Genomic DNA, 18,378 nt, shown 5'->3' on the forward strand with positions numbered 1-18,378 from the left:
TTACTGGTTCTGTTAGCTCCCTTACAGGCATACCTTGGAGATATTGTGGGTTCTGTTCCAGACCGCTGCAATAAAGTGAAGATTGCAATAAAGTGAGTCACACAAGTTTTTTGGCGTCCTAGTGCATATAAAAGTTATGTGTGTGCTATGCTCTAGTCTATTAAGTGTGCGATAGTATTATGTCTAAAAAAGACAATGTACATATCTTAATCAAAAAATACTTTTATTGCTAAAAAAAATGCTAACCATCACAAGAGCCTTCAGTGAGTCATGATCTTTTTGCTTGATATTGATGACTGCTGACTGATTAGAGTGGTGGCCTAGCTTTGGGTGTATCTCGGCCTTCCTCATTAAGCTTAATCATTTCTAGTTTTTTTATTTAAATTGAGAGATGTGTGACTCTTCCTTTGACTTGAACACTTAGAAGTCATTGTAAGGTTATTAATTGGCCTAATTTCAATATTGTTTTGTCTCAGGGAATAAAAAGGCCGTGGGAGAGGGACAGAGATGGGGGAGCGGCCTATTGGTGGAACAGTCAGAACACATACAACATTTATTAAGCTTGCCGTGGTTCTCAACACCCCAAAACAATTACAATAGTAACACCAAAGATCACTGATCACAGACCATTATAACAGATATAGTAACAGTAGAAAAGTTTGAAATACTGCAAGGATAACAAAATGTGACACAGAGACACGACGTGAACACGTACCGTTGGAAAAATGGTCCTGATAGACTTTTTCGACGCAGGGTTTCCACAAACCTTCAATTTGTGAAAAATGCAATATCTACAAAGTGCAGTAAGGTGAAGCACAATAAAAAAAAGGTAGGCCTGTCTATGACTCCCTCCTTAACACTGACTGCATATACTTGCTTAACTATTTCATGTGAATGTATCTTAGCTCCACAACTGGATGGCACTTTTCTCAAGGGCAGGGCCTATGCCTCACAATTGTTTTCTACCCTCCTCAGTGATAAACAGAACCATTCATGCAGTGGGCACTCTGTAAGTACATGCCAAAGTAATTCTTTATGCCACAGAACTCATTGGCCAAAGGTATAAAGTTGGAATAGAAAGTAAAACTGCCCAACATCTGTACAGGGCATGCACTTCATGGCTTCTAGCATTTTTCAAACCATAAGACAAAAGTATTCTTTCCAGAGATATAAAGAAAATAAATAGAATTAGAGGATATGGTATGAACTATTTGGAAGTATCCTATATACATACAGGGAGCATCCCCAGGAGGAGTAGAGATTGCTTTGACAAGGTTAACCCTTTGTTAAGGTTACTTCCTTGTTTTCTAGGTTTACACAGATGGAGCCTTGTTTTGGCATTGACATCTCTATGAGGAGGTATGAATGTGTTTTGTCCTGAGAATCGCTGAGTTAACCACACCTGTCCTATAATTATCTCATGCCTGAAATTAAAACCTGAGCTATACCCACGGACGTAGTCTTTTTTTTAAAGTAAGTTTTAACTGAAGTCTTCTATTTCTTATATCATTATAGTTATCTCTGTCTCTCTCCCAGAGAGTCATCCCACAGAATAGTATTTTTTAAAAGTCAGCACAACTGATTAATACATTGAAAAGTCTGAAAAAATGTGCAATGTGAAAAAAAATAAAATAAAATTTAAAAAAATGTGCAATGTGTAACACCAGTAGACTTTCTACCTCTAGAAATAACCTTCTCCCCCCTCCCCTAACAAGACCATCAGAGTTAAGTGATTTGCTCAGGGTCACACAGTTGGTAAGTATCAAGCATCTGAGGTGAGGGATTTGAACTCAGGTCCTCCTGACTCCAAGGCCAGAGCTCTATCCACTTCACCACCTAGCTACCTCTAAACATAGCCTTTTAAAAAGGACAAGATTGGAGCAGCTAGATGGCACCCCAATCGTCTCACCAAAAAGTAAAAGGGACAAGATGAGCCTGGAGAGACAGAGGGAAGCTAGTCACAGGGACTCAGATCCTTGCAGGCAAGCCTTCATCTCCCTGTGGTCCCTACAAAGTCCTGTGTACGCTAAGAGATTTAGTCTCTGACCTCAGAGACTGCAATGGATGCAGACAGCAATAAGCCTCCAGTGAACCAAGCCAAGAAAGCTGCAGGAACTGGAGCCTGCAGCCCAGGAACAGCAATGGCAGAGCTATGAAGCAGCTGCTAGAACAGTAAGGGAGCCGCCATCATGTGGAAAAGGAAACCAGGACTTTGTTTTTAATTAGCACCAGGAGCTCCATGCACCGTGCAAGTGCAGTGGAGGGATATGTGGGGGAAGAGTTGACTCTAGCAACCTTGCGTATCCTTTCCTTGCGGAGAATGCAGGGGCCAAACCCCAGGGTGGAACTCAAGTCTGGAAGAGTGTTTGGTCCCTGGCCCCTTCCTCCAATGGGCCCTGCCTCCCCCTTTAGTGACCTATACAGACAGCTCTTCTGATTTAAACTGCTACCCTGGGGTAAAGTTCATCTTCAAGATGGAATTAACTCAAATGATGCCCAGAACAAGGAAAGTTCATACTTCACAAAAAAACACTCAATATACCTAAACAAAAGGTTTCACCTGCCTTAACACTGTTAACAAGTGCTTAACTTTGTAAAGTGGATCTTAAGTCCTTAAGGAAATAGAAGGATTCAACAGGGAATCCTCCTGGGCATAACCCTTCCATACATTCCACTTATTAATGCAATTCCTGGACTAATGACAGTTCAGAATTGGTAAGATGAAAGATTTTATCTGAGTCAGATTATATAGGTGAGCACTGGGACTGCCTGGGTCACAGTGCCATAGATCTAGGGCCGGAAGGGACCCCCCAGAGATCATGTAGTGCAAACCTTTCTTTTTGTAGATGAGAAAGATGAAGCCCACAGAGGCTAACTGGACTGTCCAAGGTCATGAAGCTGATACATCAGAGAAGGGATTGGACCTTCTCCATTAAAGCAAATGATGTCTAAGTAAAATATCCACAGTATCCACTCTATCCACAGTTAAGATGTTGTAAGGCATTGTAGAATCATAGAATGAGAGATTTCAAGCTGGATGGGGGGCCTTAGCAATTGTCTAGTCGAATCTCCACCTTTAAAATAGAAGGAGCTTTGAGCCAGAGCAGGTAAATCCCTTGTCCAAGATTACAGACGTAGTAAGGGACAAGGCCAGGACTTGAACCCAGGTTCTCTAGCCTTCCTTTCACTGTACTTTAAAGAGAGTCTTTACCTTGGCCTCTTGCTCTTCCAGGAAAACCTCCATTAACTCAAGTGAAGTCTCCCCAGCACAGCCTTCCTCCCCATCCTGATGCAGTAGAATCCTGGTAATGGGACTTCCAAGATCATTCATCTTCTCTTCCACAGAGTTTCTGTTGTCCTGTCAAGAAAAATGATATCATAAGAAACCAATTGGCCCAGCTAAAATCTGAAACAAGAAAACTCTACTAGCCGTCTAAAACATGTATGGCCACTTTTCCACTGAGCTGGAACACGGAAAGTTTGAATTCCAATCCAAAAGAAATGGGAGAGAATAATAATAAATGAGTAACTTAATCTATCTCTTGGGAGAAAATCAGTTTAAAAATTAAATCAAATCACAATCTAGATCATTTCCCCCTCTATGAGGGAGGCATTGTACATCACCTTTAAATTAAGGTTGAAAGGTCTAAGACAGTTCTCTATTGTTTTGGGTCCTTACTGATTTTGAGATGTGATTCAAGCTGATGGCATTTATTTCAATAATGATCTGCTGTGTCTAACCTGTTTGCTCTATCAGCTTGCCCCCACCACCTCTCGCCAGTCCAGTATTTTTGTTTTTGTTTTTTTCATTTGTCTGTTTTAGGCAATTGGGGTTAAGTGACTTGCCCAGGGTCACACAGCTAGTAAGTATTGAGTGTTTGGTCTGAGGCCAGAATTGAACTCAGGTTTTCCTGACTTCAGGGCCGGTGCTCTATCCACTGTGCCACACAGCTGCCCCACCAGTCCAGTTTTGAATAACTAAATGTGTAATGAGCCCAGGTCTTTCAGGAAGTATACTCCTTTACAGATGACCATAGGGCTCAGAAGGCTAACACTTACCAGTAGAGGAAGAGGAGACAAGAGGGGTCTTTTTGATCTTTCTTGAAGCCTTAAGGATCTGAGTGTCAGCTGTGTAGGGTATTCCAGAAAGCTGTTCTCCTGCGCAGAAAAGAAGAGCTGGTGTTGAGTGGGGAAGAGTGAAAGAGAGGTGTTGGCAGGCTCAATACCTGCTTCTCATTTGACTCTATGATGGAATAAATTCTTCCTCCCCATCTTCCATAGCCTATAAACATTTTAAACACATCTTTTTTGTTCTTTAGACAAAAATTATATGATACCATGGGATGTGAGTGCATTTTGGATGCTAATTTTATCATGACAGAATGACATAATCATAGGCTAAATAAGGCTATAGAAAGGAAGGGTGCCTGGTAGGAGAAAGGAGAGAGTGAAATAACCTGCTGAAAAGAGGCAGCAAAAAGGAGCTATAAGAGAACAAAAAGATGAGAAAATTTGAGGTCAAAGACACTGCCTTGGGTAAGGAGGCCCACAGAAACGCATGAAAGAGGTGCTAGTTAAGACATTCTGAGGAGCAAACAACTAGCTTAGTGTTCATATAGCTGTGGAAATAGTAAAGGTTTGTGCTTGGGGTACTGGTAGAGAAGACATAGCTTCATCAGAACAAGTTTGAAGTAAAAAAGTCAAATCTGCATGTTAGGCCACACCAGGCAGTGTCTGTGACTATAAACTTCTGTTAACCTGCTTTTCTGTATAGGCTCACCAATTTCTCACCCTCCAGTACAGTGCGTGACACTGTAGAGTATTAGAGTACACTCTAAACAAACGGATGAACATTAGGTCCTGGCTGCACCGATGCGCAGAGGGAGAGGCTTCAAGCGTAAATTTAAAAACTAAAGAGAAGACAGGCGTAGGGACTAGCCCTGTTATTTCATTAATATAAGGAATTCACAGATGAACCCCCTCTATCAATGCAAGTCCATTTAAAGAGTGCTTAGAAGCTCAGCCAACTCTTCATTTCCCATTAGCTGCTCTCCTTGGATTCGACTCCACCATCATCATGACCCCATACCAGGTACCTCCTCCTCCTTCCCCACCCCCTTTCAGCTTCCTTTTATAAGGTGTCTTCCCTTATTCAGCTGTAAAGGACTTGAGAGCCTGGACTCTCTTTCTGTTTCTTATAGTATCCAGAGCTTAGCACAGTGTCTGGCACGTGCATAAGAAATGCTTATTTGTATTGTAACATATGCAAGAATTGCCTCAAGCACTGTGGAGTTAAGTGACTTGCCCAGAGTCACACAGACAGTATGTGTCAGAGGCAGGACACAGGAAGAATCCCTTATATTTCCTTAGTTGGAAGTAGAAAAGATTAGCAGCAAACAAAGGTGCCTTCTATTTGCAAGTGTCCATCTCCAACCAATATAGGAAACAGGGATAGTACGCTTGCTAGACACTGCTCCAATCATCGACTTAGGCAGAACTAGGAGAACACAGATACTAATGGGTATTTCCACCCACGGGAAAATGATTACTGTTTTGCAGAGCAATTTGGAATTATGCCCAAAGGGCTATAAAAATGTGCATAACCTTTGACCCAGCAATAGCACTTCTAGGGCTGTATCCCAAAGAGATCATAAAAATGGGAAAAGGATCCGCATGTACAAAAATATTTATAGCAGCTCTATATGTGGTGGCAAAGAACTGGAAATTGAGGGGATGCCTATCAATTGGGGAATGGCCAAATAAGTTGTGATATATGAATGTAATGGAATACTATTGTGCTGTAAGAAATGATGAGATGGCAGACTTCAGAAAAACCTGGAAAGGCTTATATGGACTGATGCTGAGTCAAGTGAGCAGAACCAGGAGAACACTGTACACAGTAACAGCCACATTGTTCGATGACTAACTTTGATAGACTTAGTTCTTCTCAGCAATGCAAGGATCTAAGACACCTCCAGAAGTCTCATGATGGAAAATGTTATCCACATCCAGAGAAAGAACTATGGAGTTTGAATGCAGGTCGAAGCATGCTATTTGCTCTTTTTTTTCCCTCTTCTGTTTTGTTTTGTTTATTCTTTCTTGTGGTTCCTTCTATTGGTTCTAATTCTTCTTTACAACATGACTAATGTGAAAACATGTTTCATAGGAATGTATATGTAGAGCCCATATCAGATTGCATATAGTCTTGGGAAGGGAGGTAGGGAGGGAAGAGGAGAAAATTCAAAACTCAAAAGCTTATGGAAGTGAATGTTGAAAACTAAAAATAAATTAAGAAAAAAAGTCAAAAGTAATTAGTTGACCTCTCCTTCCCCAAAATGCTTAGAAAAAGGGGACCCAGCAAAACCCCCAAACCACCCAGTTTGTGAGCAAACTGGCTGAGTTCCCACCCTGTTCACACCAAACACTTACATTTTCTTTGTCTGAAGAGGAGCTACCTGTGGCACTTGTCTTTTGGCAGAAGGAACCGAGAACACTGGGAGTGCTACACAGCATCTGTGCCTGGAAGAGATCCAAAGGGCAGCTTTCTAGGGATGCTGACACACATGCAGCACCCTAGAGCTACAATCTGGTCAGAGCGCCCAGCCCCCATCTCCATGAGAAACAAACCTCATAAAAAGCCAGTACTCACAGGCATGCATTTCCTAATATGCTGAGGATGATCCCTGTGAAGAACAAATTAGACAGCAGTGAACCCCCAAACCAGTCTCCTCTTCTTTTATCATTTGGGGAATTCCAAAATGCTTCCTTTTCCTTCTATCCTAGGTACTCTGGACCTAAGCTAGCCATTTCCTTGGTCATTACCTGACATGGTAGTATTATATGTGATAGCTGAGGGATAAGACTATTCTCAAGTATTCTTTCCTCTCATCATTTCATTTGCAAAACTATATGCCATAGATATGTCTCAATGACGAATCAGTCTGAATCATCTTTTTTTTTTCTTTTAAACTGGACCTGTATTTCTTTGGTATATGAAATACTCAGTGAGGAAACTTCCTCTACCAATTTAGGTCACAAGTTGTTCACCAATTTACAGTCTTCAAGAGTTGTCTGAAGCAGGGATAGGTTAAGTGACTTCAAGGCCATATATGCATTCTATGTTGGGGCAGAATCTGAATGTAGGTTTTCCTGACCAAGGCCAGCTCTCTACCATTGTCATGCTACCTCTTATGTACACATCTTATGCAAACAGAATTAGGCTACTTTTAAATTTTCATATATTTTCTTTCTTGTCTCTATACTGTTGCCATCTATTCCAATCCTATACTTGGCCTTTGCCTGAATTCTTCATATTTTAAGCCAGACTTGTCTATATTACATGGGCTGGACATGTAAAACAAATGAGAAAAAAAATCAAGATTTTCATATGTGCTAATAAAAATTCAGTGTACTGAAAAAGAGTATACAATTCACCTAAATAATTAAGTGGCAAGCTCTGAAGGGATCCAAACACATCAGTCCCTTTGCCCACTGCCCACTGGAGGAGCAGCCAAGTGAACTGTAAAGGCTCTCAGGCCCAAGGGAGGCAAGAGACTTCAGAAATAATTTGGTCCAACCCCCTAATCTTACAACTGAGAAAAATAAGGTTCAGACAAGTTAAGCAAATTGTTCTAGGTCACATAGACTGTAAATAGTAGAGACAGGTTCTCAACCCAGATCCTTCTGAATTCAACTTCCTCTGCTCTTTCCACTGTAATTACTTTGCATTTGTTGAATACATCCACACTAAATAATAATGGGAGGTCACACAGAATGTGCCAGGTACCAAGGGGAAGGAAACCGATTTGCTATTAAAATTTACACCAGATAATCCATCTGCAAATACAAGTATAACACTGTCTTTCATATTAAAAGATATTATGACTCTAATGGCTATTTGTATCTATGAATAAAAAGATCTGCAGGCTTTTCCACACTGCATTTATGCTATAATATCTTTCATTTTACTGCATTCCCATGACATCAATATTTTAATTATGTCCTGTTGCAGGAATGGAAAAACTTGAAAAGAGAAAAGCATTTAGGCCATAAAGACCATCCACAACCTACAGTAAAAATTTCTTTATTTTACAAAATGCCTGAAAAAGATAAAATCCAAGCTGTCCCATAGATAATGATGTGATTAAAAAAAAATGCTTCAGAGTAGAGGTATTTAATAAGTCCCAGGACTAATAACTTACATTTCAGCCGGTTGTACTTCTTGAGGTCCTAAGGAATCCAGGTTACCTGTAACCAGACAAAAAGAGTCAATGACAGGCTGGCAAAATCTGCTCAGTGTTTTCAAACTATAGTACTGAGATACATTGACAAAGATGTCAATGGCATGTCACAACAAGCTAGTTTTCCTCATAACTCAACCTCCAGTTCTTCTTTTCTTTGTCTGTGAGCTACTCCCATTGTTAATCTGTATCACTGATAATTCACCCTCTTGAAAAGAGACCAAATTAGGAGTCAGCCAAGTATAAGTAGCCTGGAATTGTTCAGAGGTCGCCTAATTCAAAACAACTAAATGATCACTATTGCTAGGTTCTGTGTATACAGATCTCCCCCACCTCTCCAGCATACCCATTATTTTTAAAGACTAAGTTACCCATTCCCTTTAAATACAGCACTAGCCACATCACAAAACGTGAGCTCCTTAACAATAGGAAGTATCATTTTTATATCGGTATTTCTAGAACCTAGTATGGTACCTGGCACATCATACACTTTTGATAAAAGTTTAATAAATGACCAATTTTCATCACTACCAGATTTCATCTAACACACTTCTTCCCCCCAACTAGGTATTCCATGGTAAACTTGGAGATTTCTAAGTGTGTCATCAAAAGAAAAAAACCTTATAAACACCTAAGGATGTTTTCCACAGGAAGGAAGGAAGCTATATCAAATACTGGGATGAATGCTGAAGAAAATAATCTTCACTCTAGAGGACAGAGACCTTCCATAAACATCAGGTTTTGGTTTAAAAAAGTCTCTCCTGCTATTGATCTCTTCGGTTCTTGAGAAACTAGACTACAGCACTAAACCAAATCTCACTTGGATCATTGGCTTTCTACTGTCAATCAATCAAGAAAAACTGGATTCTCTCCCTTGAATTAGTGCCACAAGTATTAATTGTTATTATAGCCCCTTCTTAGACACTGTTTTGAGCATGTCAAAATATTTCAGGGGGCCTCCCTAATTCCCCTCAGATAAAATTTCTAATTTTTTCCTCAAGTTCCTTTACCAGATTTTCCCATCTCACTTCTCCTCTTCTATCCTTAGATATAAATAAGCTTTCCTTCCCATAGAAGCCTTTTTGCCTCCTTTTCTCCTACCAGTTTCATCAAGGTCTGGCGATATGGTAAGCTGGATGGCAGCTGTCTCCTCAATGCTAACATTTGACAAGTCCAGGTAACGCTTTGGGGTTGCTCTGCAGAGTCATTAAAAAATAACAACATCATCAAAATCCTTGTTAGAATGGAACCTCCTCAAAGGCAGGGCCTGTGTCAGTGTCTTATTTTATAACACTCCAACGTCCCTAGTCCAAACCAGGTTTTAGATCTATTTACACAAAGATATTTATAGCCAAACATTGGAAACTAAGGGACTGTCCTTCTAGTGCGGAATGGCTAAACAAATTTTTGTATGTGACTATAATGGAATATTAGTATGCCATAATGAGGAAATAGACAACATCAGAGGGAACTGCAAAGACTCTTATGAACAAATGCTGAGCAAAGTGAGCAGAACTAGAAGAATAACTTATATGCTGATAACATTATAGGGGAAAACTTTGAATGACATTAGAACTCTGATCAGTGCAATGAAGATGAAACGTGGCACTTACCTCCTTGACAGCGAAGTGATGAACTTAAAATGCAGAGACAAAGAGACATACATTTTTGGACATGGAAAATATGGGAATTTATTTTGTTGAATTATGTAGATACATATTGAGGGTTTTATTTATTTTTAACTTGCTCAATGGGGAGGGGAGTAGAGGAAAATATGGACTAAAAAAGCTTATTTGAAACATAAAATAATAACAAAAAATTCTCATAGTTCAAAATCAGATCATATTATTGGCTCTCCAAATTTCATAGAATTACCTAAGAACAGAAAAACTGAATTGAATGACAAGACTAAGAAATACTCTCATCTATTCACTATTCTAATAGTACCTCTTACCTGATTGCTAAACGCTCCCCTTAACATCATGGAGCACCAGGATTCAATTCAATTCAATTCAGCAAACATTAAACCTCTACTATGTGCAAGGCACTGGGTCAGACATCGAAGATACAAAGGAAAAAAAGTGGGGGGAGTTCCTACCCTCAAGGAGCTTACATTTTATCAAGATGATAGAACACATACATGGATAAGTAAATAAAATGTTTGTAAAAGCAATTCCAAGATGTATAAAACACTAACCACTAAGCTAAGGAATTTACATTTTACCTTGGAGGATACAGGGTTGGAGATTTTTGAGAAGGGAAGTAACAAGATCAGATCTACATGTTAGAAATACCAATTTGGCAGATATGAAGAGAATGGAATGGAGATAAGAGAGACCAGAAGAAGGAATTAGGGTACTATTACACTTGTTCTGTCCATCTCAGATAGCTTTCATTCTATCTCTCTCCTCCCTTTCATGGCCCTCGTTACCTCACACTTAAACTACTAAAACAGCCTTCTGATTGGTCTTCCTGGTCTAGAATCTCTCCCCTTCCCAGCCCGTCTTCCACTCGGCTATCAAAGTGTCTCAGGTGCAGGTTTGACCATGTCATCTCCCTATTCAATAAGCTATAATGATTCCTTATAACTTCCAGGATCAAATATAAAAATTGCCTGTTTGACTTATAAACCCTTTTTAACCTTTCCAGTCTTCTTACACCTTATCCCCCTCTACACACTCTACAATCAATCAGTACAGGTCTTGCCATTCCTCCCGCATGACACTCCATCTCCCTACTCCATGCATTTTTATTGGCTGTTTCTCTTGCTTGAGACACTCTCCCTCTTCATCTCTGCCTCCTGGATTCTCTCTGAAATTATCAACAATATACAATTTGCATATCTTGTTTGCATATAGTTGTTTGCATATTTTCTTCTCCATCAGACTGTGAGCTCCTTGATAATAGGGACAGTTTTTGCTTTTCATTGCATCTCCATCAATGAATACATTGCATGGCACTACAGGAACTTAGTAAATATTTGTTGATTTCATTTGAATATTTCAATAGTTCAGGCCAGAGGCAATGAGGTTCTGAACTAGAATTAAGATGGTTCAGATGGAGAGAAAGGAGCAAATGAAAGAGCTGCTGCACAGGTAGAATCAACAAAACTTGGCACCTGATTGAATACAGGGGATGAGGGAGAGGAGTCAGGAATGAGTCACTCCAAATATGAGCTATCTAGACCAGTGAGCAAATATAAGAAGTAATAAAGGGCAGTAGTGAAAAATAAATGTACCCTGTTACAGAACTGAGGTTTCCAGAATCAACAAGGAGCTTGCTAGATGGGGTCTTGGGAAATTCTGAGCAAAAGGAAAAGGAAGCATCTTTTTCTAGAAGCAGGTTCAACTTCTCTCTGCAGTTAGACCTGAAGCAGGATCTGAAGGGAGTCCCAGACATGGCCTCAAAAGAATCTTATCCTGGGAAAAAATGAGTCCCTGAAAATCAACGAGAAAACATATTTCAAATGGATATTCATAACCCTCTTCTCCCATGTATTCTCTTCACTCCAATTACCCGTCAAAAAGACAGCAACCACTAAGATCAACAGTGGAACCGAAAGGAAAAGTCAGTAGATCCCAATTACCAAAGGAATGGGCAGCATGCTACCGGAGTGGAGAGAGCACTGGATCTGGTGGCCAAAGACCTGCCTTTCGGTCAGAGATCCTGCCACTCTACTTGTGGGACCTACTCAAGTCCCTTCCTTTCTCTGAACTTCAATTTCTATACTGGTAAAATGGAAATAATAACGCCTGCCTTACTCCACAAGGGTCTTGACAAGAAAGTACACTCTGTAAACTCTGAATTGCTACACAGTGAGACTGACTAGGAACAGAGCCTCATACAAAAGAACATTCTCTGCTGCCCAAAGGGACAAAGCTTTCTGCTCTCAAGGATCCACCCCCTAAGAACCACTCTGAATATTGCGTGAGGACTCAGCATAGCATAGCACAAAAAAATTTGAATTTGGAATCAAAGCACCTGCTATTTACTGGCACAAGTCACGTCCCTTCACTGAGCCTTAGGTTCCCCCTCCGTAAAAACGAATAGGTTGGTAAACGGAAGATTGTGTCACTATAAGATGAGATGAGAAAAAAATACACCTCCCTCCTTTTTAGAAGAGGCTGATGCTCTGGGCCAGCCCAGTGATTCAGACTTGGAGTCAGAAGATACTATCCGATCATCAAATACAAGAAAAATGATTAATAGCAAAAGTTAAAAAGGATACAATTCCTAAGGTTTAAAAAAAAGATAGCAATCCACTCCATAACCTTCCACATAAAGGAAAACAAAGGCACTGAAGAATAGAAATTCCACTAAAAAAAAAAAATCTTCCACACCAACTCCCCATTGGCTGGGCCTCAGGTGGCAAAGAAGCCAAACTAATGATAATCCCCAGAATGATTTCCTCACCTCCTTAATGGAAAATTAGCTCAGCTTACCTAAAACAGGTGCAGCTCATACCACAATAGGGGATGTGGGCGTAAGAATATTGAATACATATGCTGTCAGGCTTGATACATTAATTTTGTTCAACTGCATTCTACCAGTCCCCTCCTTGCCCTACCCCTTAAGTTTCTACCTTCACTTTCTATAGATGAAGTAGAAAGTTAAAGTTTCTACTGTTGGAGACAAATGGTTACACAAAACAGATACAGAATGATTACACACTGTAATGTCAAAACACAGCTACATATTTTGAAAGGTTGAAAGAAAAGTGGGTGGTATGAAATAACATCCATTAGGAGGCTGTCTGCACAAATTTATCAAAATTATATAATAAAAAGTTTGACAGCTGACATTTATTTATTCTTCTATACCTGCTTTGCTGATATGCTATATTCTTTTATCGTTTAGCTCTCTAAGCTGCTCCCGGCCAACAAAACCACCAACTTCGTCATTGGGAAAATCCCTTTCCCTCTCTCTTAGTTCACTTTAGTTAGTAATTTAGGGTATTAGCCACGTGTATTGATTTACATGCATTTAATCCTAACAACATCTACGAGATAGATATGTGATCCTCATTTAATAGATTGAGATTTCCTACTCTGCAAAATGAGAGGACAGGACTGATGGAGGCCTGGCTAAACAAAGAAGTATATGAACATATTATTATTGCACCATTAGAAACAATGAATTAGGAAGAATTCAGAGAAGCATGAGATTTGTGTGAACCGAGGTAGAACGAAACAAACAGCACTAGAAAAACAATATACACACAATGACTATAACAATATAAACTTTAAGGAACAAAAGAAAATGCAACTCCTCTTCCTTGAACAGGTAAGGGAACATAGGCTCAGAACGCCGCACATTTTATCAAAATATATGCAGAATTGACCCGGGGGCAGGGGGATGATATATTCGGAAATGGAGGTGACGATGTATAAACCAATGATTAAAGTCAAAATATGAGAGGACTGAACTAGATATTGACAATAGCAGCTCACACTTAGTGCTTTATGTAATGCCATTTAATCCTATCCTGCGAGGCAGATAAGCAACTTTAGTTCCCATTTTACAGATAAGGGCACCGAGGTCTTCCCCCGGTAAAACGAAGGGATGGGTCAGAGGATCTTAGAGATCCCTTTCGGTTCTAAAGCTAGGATCGAGCCCGGGCAAACATACCTGCTTCCCCCAGGGGGTGGGAGACTGTGTGTGTGTGTGTGTGGGGGGGATTATGCCGGATGCAAAAAGGGCAATTTCGACGGGAGGCAGCAGACAAGAGCCGGTGCAGGATCCGCGCCCCCACTCCCCAGGGCCGCTGGGGCAGTACCGAGAGCGCTACGTCAGCGCAGTCAACCCAACAGCTCGCCACACCTAGAGAGTTCAAACCTTCCGCCCGCCCCCAGATCTGCGCGCGCGCCTCCTAGCCAATCCCCCGAGCCCCGCCCCAGGCGCCTCCTGACCAATCGCCGCGCGCCTTCCAGACAATTCCCCTCCCCCCCAACCGCCAGCGCCTCAGCCAATCTGCTAACCTAGTCCGTTGATCCGCTCGCTATGGCGTCACCTGCCACCAGGCAGGACCCAAACTCAAAGAGACTGGCGGGACTAGGGATTGGGCGCGTAGTCCGAGCGAGCGCGAGTCGGCTGCGGATTGGCTACAAGGTTGGGGCGAAACCCGAGCTAAACTCCGCCTTCCGGGGAAATCGGATACATGATTGGTTCATGCTTTGGCCATTCATCCCGTCCGCCCGGACCTCGCCCTTCTCACGCCTTCCACCCGGGAGATTTAAATCTCCACACTCCCTCCGCCCCGTCCCGCACCGCCCTTCTCCTCCGCCCTCACCGGTTTACTTCTTTTGAATGGTACCTAGGAAAAATCCAGTGACTGCAGGTGAGGGGTTCTGGGTTGTTGGGGGTTTTTTTCCCCTACCTTCCTTTTCGCCTTGTTATCTAATGCACGGATTTCTCACCTTTGTGCTCTGCGAAGTGATTCCATGAAATAGAGAATCTGCCTTTGGAATCTCTGGGATTGAGGAGAGAGAGTGTATTGGGGTGTGCAGGCTCCCCAGCCCTTCCTTGGAAGGGAGCAGGGGAACGAAGTGCTTTTACTGGTTTCTGTCCAATTTCAACTATGTAGCCTGACCTCTCGATTTTGCACCTTTCTGTGCACTAATCCCGTATGGTATTGTATATGATTATCTCTGTTGGCGTCGCCCTACGAGACTGTAGTTAAAAAAACATCCTGAGAGGAAACGATTGTGTCTTATCCGAACGCGATCTTCCCCAGGATCTGCATACAGTAGGTGCTTAATAAAAGTCTACTGTAAGTTTGTTTGCTAGCTATTGAACCTCCGAGGATTGTGGGAGGGTGTGCTAGAGATGTGAACAATAATTCAATCTGGCTCTCTAGGATCCAGATGCAGGATGTGTTTCTTTGGGAAAAACAGAGCAGCCCCCTAGTCATTCTGATACCTTCTTTACTTATAGAACCCATATCCCTCAAAAGAAGATGTTTGGACTTGGGAATTCTTCCTCTGTAGTGAAGATGGTGAGTGTGGGAGTTAGCACAGAGCCCACCCACAGAAGGTCCAGTCATGGAGTCTGGCAGATGGGGTGAGTTAGCCTTCGGTGTAATGAGATATTTAAAAATATTTTACATTTTTCATTGCCTATAGGACATTTATTTCTCCACAGACAGGAGGTAGAAACAGATGAAACTGTTCTTCGAAGGAGGCAAAAGCAGATAGACTATGGGAAAAGAACAGCTGGTTACCAGTGCTTCTTGCAGCAAGTTCCTAAGTAAGAGCAGAGGGTTTGGGGATGGGCAACGTTTATCCTTTGAAGAACTGGAGGCAATGTCTTTAACCATAAATAGTTATCAGTTAATACCAAGCTACCTTTGACAGTTCATATTAGAATGCTTAAGAAAAATTAGGCAGCCTGTCATTTAATGTTGCTATTTTTTAAACATCTTTAAGCATTTTCCCTGGTCTATAATAACTTGTTCTGATCTTGTCAATGGCTACCTTTTCTTCCTAGACATTCTCACCACTTGCCTTTCTGCATCTTTATAAAGAGTCTTCCATTTAAAAACATTTATTAGGCTAAAACTTTCCTAGACTCATCCTGTCTCTTCTCTCAGACTTTGAACATGAGGCAGTATATTCGTCAGTAAGGGAAGGCATTTTAGAGGAGTTCAATCTTGCAAGCAGCATGGTATAGTAGAAAGAATGGTGGATTTTGAGTCAGAGGACCTGCGTTCAAATTCTGGCCTTGTTTACTGTAATCTGTGTGATCTTGTGTACAAGTCATTTAATCAGCGAGTGTTTATTAAGTGCCTACTAAATAGTAGGCAGAAATGAAATAGTACCTTCCCTCAAAGCCCTTCTATTCTGAAGACCAACATGTATACAAAAGTATACAAGATAATTTTTGGGGGGGGGGAGTTGAGGGGCATAAAGACTTCACGTGAACGGTGGCCTTTGAGCTTTGCTTTGAAGGAAATTGGGGATTCTAAGAGGCAGTCGTGAGGTGGGAGTGCATTCTAGGGATGGGGTATAGCTGCTACAAAGGCCCAGAGCTCAGTCTCAGCTTTATCAACTGTAACATGAGGGATTTGCTCCAAGCAACCTCTTAGGTATACCTTTCAATTTTAAATCTGTGAGCCTATGAACATCGTTCTAAAGTCAGTCTCTGACACCTGCAAACAATTAATAAACTATGTCCAACAATCTTGAAGAATTCTTTCTTTTTCAACTAGGCTGGTTTTTCTACCTTGCCAACACAGGAGCACTGAACCCATCCACTATTTATAGGTGTCTTGGACCACAGTTTAGGATCTTATTTTATCTCTAGGGCAGCACGGCAGCGGGGACTTCACCCTCAAACACCTGACAAAAGCCGAAGGTACAGCCGACGCTCCTGGGATGCCCAGATCAGGCAATGGCGACGAGCCCTACATGCTTGGGACCCCCCCAGTCGGCCGTTGTACAAGGAGAGTGATATATGTTCTTCTTGTACCTGGCTACAGTGAGTTGCGGGATTTGGGTTTTAAACCTTCTCTTCCCTTGGCAAGAGCTAGGGTACAAGGAGAGAGAAAGGACCAAGGCCAAAGTTTCTTAATGGAGTAATTGTGATGATACCTGAACCCTAGACTAATCTAAGCCTTTTTCTTGCTCCCAGTTCTGACAACAGCTAACTAGTGGGTCTGCATTGGTCTTGGTTTATTCTTCTTCTGTTTCTGTTTCTTCCCCTAATAAAGTGCACTTTTGCTAGGCAGGGAGTGGAGAATCTTTCAGGGACCATGGATTCAAGATCTTCGGATGACTTCTTGGAAGACTGGCTCAGTGTTCTGACTCCCCTGTGGAATCTAGATCAAGACCAAATGAAAACCCAGGTAGGTTCCTCTGATAAGGTCCTTAGCAACAGTATTAAAGGAGTTGTCTTTGAGGGCGTGGGTATATTTCATAATGAATATGGTTGAATTAAGGCTGAGTTCAAGCAAGTGTATATATACTAGGATAAGAAACTGGGGTGGGGGTTGGGATGGTAAACTGGGAACTGGAGCCACTAAAGTTTTCTTTTTTTATGAAAAGCCAACGGTGTATTGGGAGGAAAGCTTAAATATAGAAATTAAACAAGGGTGGTGGGGGGAGGGTGAGTATCTCTGTTAGAGCCCTAGTTTTAGCCTCTGCCCCATAAAGTTACATTATGTACAAGCCTACTACCTTAAACTTTTAGGAAGAATTGTCTGTTTAATACTTTACGTCTGTTCTCTACCAGAGTTTTACTTTCTGTTATAAAATGTTTGTGGTAATTCTCTAGGAGGGGGGAAAGGGCATAATAAAGACCCTGAGTACTATTCGTCACTCCAAGCTAGGCTGCCGCCTCTTGGGAGTAAAACAGGGAGGACAGCTGTTGTCCACCTACCTCTTGAAAATTGCTTCCTTCCCCTCTCTCTTTTCAGTTTGATATGTTGGCTCTTACCACCTCACTTCCATGTCTCCAGCTGGAAGCTCCCCGTCACTGCTCGGGGGACGGAAGCTACCTACCACTTTCAGTATTGGGGGGTGCTGAGTGTGCTGAGAAGACGAGGCCTTTAGGAAGTTGGCTCCTGAGGGCCAGGGAGGCTGCTCGACTTTCTGGGGCAAAACCACCATTGACCCTTGATGAAGAAAATGCCCCCTGCCTAGTTTAGTGTACACTCCCTTACCATTTCCCCCCTTCTTTCCTATTCCTTTCCTGTTTTGTAAACTTGCCAACCTACAATGAGAAAATCCTTTCCAGTTAGCTCAAACTTGGGTTAAAATCACCCCTCCACCCCTTTGCCTCCCTGATGGCATGGCTATGGCTTTATTTGCCTTGGCATTCTCAAGTTTCTGACCCTGTTCTTTTCCTCTTTTTTAGCTTCTTTCATCTAGGCCTTTCTTATGGAGGGGAGCTGAGTTTTAGTCTTAACTTGCCCAGTTCTTTCAGTCAGAAATCCTGTGGCTTTGGTGAAAGAATAGTCCTTTCCTCTTTCTGACCACTCCTGCTTTATGGACAAAGAAGGTCTTTGCGGGGGTCTGACCTCTTCTACACAAAGAATGAAAAAAGGGGTTTGCTAGAGAAGTCCTGCAGGCGCCTCCTCTCGAATATGTTGGGGGGGGAGGGAGGAAGCGCTGAGCTTATTATGATGTCATAATCACAACCC

General features: G+C 41.7%; 2 protein-coding genes across 4 annotated transcripts in view; one reads left to right on the forward strand and one right to left on the reverse strand.

Moving 5' to 3' along the window:
- CDC25C (cell division cycle 25C) overlaps positions 1–14,091 on the reverse strand; it is a 33,084-nt gene extending 18,993 nt beyond the window's left edge. For both annotated transcript variants that reach the window (XM_021005050.2, XM_021005047.2), the window contains exons 1-8: positions 13,869–14,091; positions 11,479–11,677; positions 9,342–9,436; positions 8,202–8,247; positions 6,650–6,683; positions 6,430–6,519; positions 4,060–4,158; positions 3,212–3,358 (exon numbers count right to left, since the gene is read on the reverse strand). In XM_021005050.2, coding sequence (XP_020860709.1) covers positions 3,212–3,358; positions 4,060–4,158; positions 6,430–6,519; positions 6,650–6,683; positions 8,202–8,247; positions 9,342–9,436; positions 11,479–11,639 — 672 coding nt within the window. In that variant the 5' untranslated portion in view covers positions 11,640–11,677; positions 13,869–14,091. The remainder of the gene's footprint in view (positions 1–3,211; positions 3,359–4,059; positions 4,159–6,429; positions 6,520–6,649; positions 6,684–8,201; positions 8,248–9,341; positions 9,437–11,478; positions 11,678–13,868) is intronic.
- A 348-nt stretch (positions 14,092–14,439) lies between these two features.
- Positions 14,440–18,375, forward strand: LOC144455962 (oocyte-specific histone RNA stem-loop-binding protein 2-like). Of its 2 annotated transcripts, XM_078150453.1 has the most exons (6): positions 14,440–14,577; positions 15,174–15,299; positions 15,381–15,485; positions 16,542–16,715; positions 16,962–17,082; positions 17,653–18,375. In XM_078150453.1, the coding sequence occupies exons 2-6, from the start codon at positions 15,196–15,198 to the stop codon at positions 17,881–17,883; spliced, it is 735 nt and encodes a 244-aa protein (XP_078006579.1). In that variant the 5' UTR covers positions 14,440–14,577; positions 15,174–15,195; the 3' UTR covers positions 17,884–18,375. The 2 variants fall into 2 exon arrangements, with proteins under 2 accessions (XP_078006579.1, XP_078006580.1); XM_078150454.1 differs by lacking the exon at positions 15,381–15,485.
- The last annotated feature ends 3 nt before the right edge of the window (positions 18,376–18,378 follow it).

Source organism: Phascolarctos cinereus, unplaced genomic scaffold, assembly GCF_003287225.1.
Source record: "Phascolarctos cinereus isolate Bilbo 61053 unplaced genomic scaffold, phaCin_HiC Scaffold_2;HRSCAF=192, whole genome shotgun sequence".
NCBI classification, from domain to species: domain Eukaryota; kingdom Metazoa; phylum Chordata; class Mammalia; order Diprotodontia; family Phascolarctidae; genus Phascolarctos; species Phascolarctos cinereus.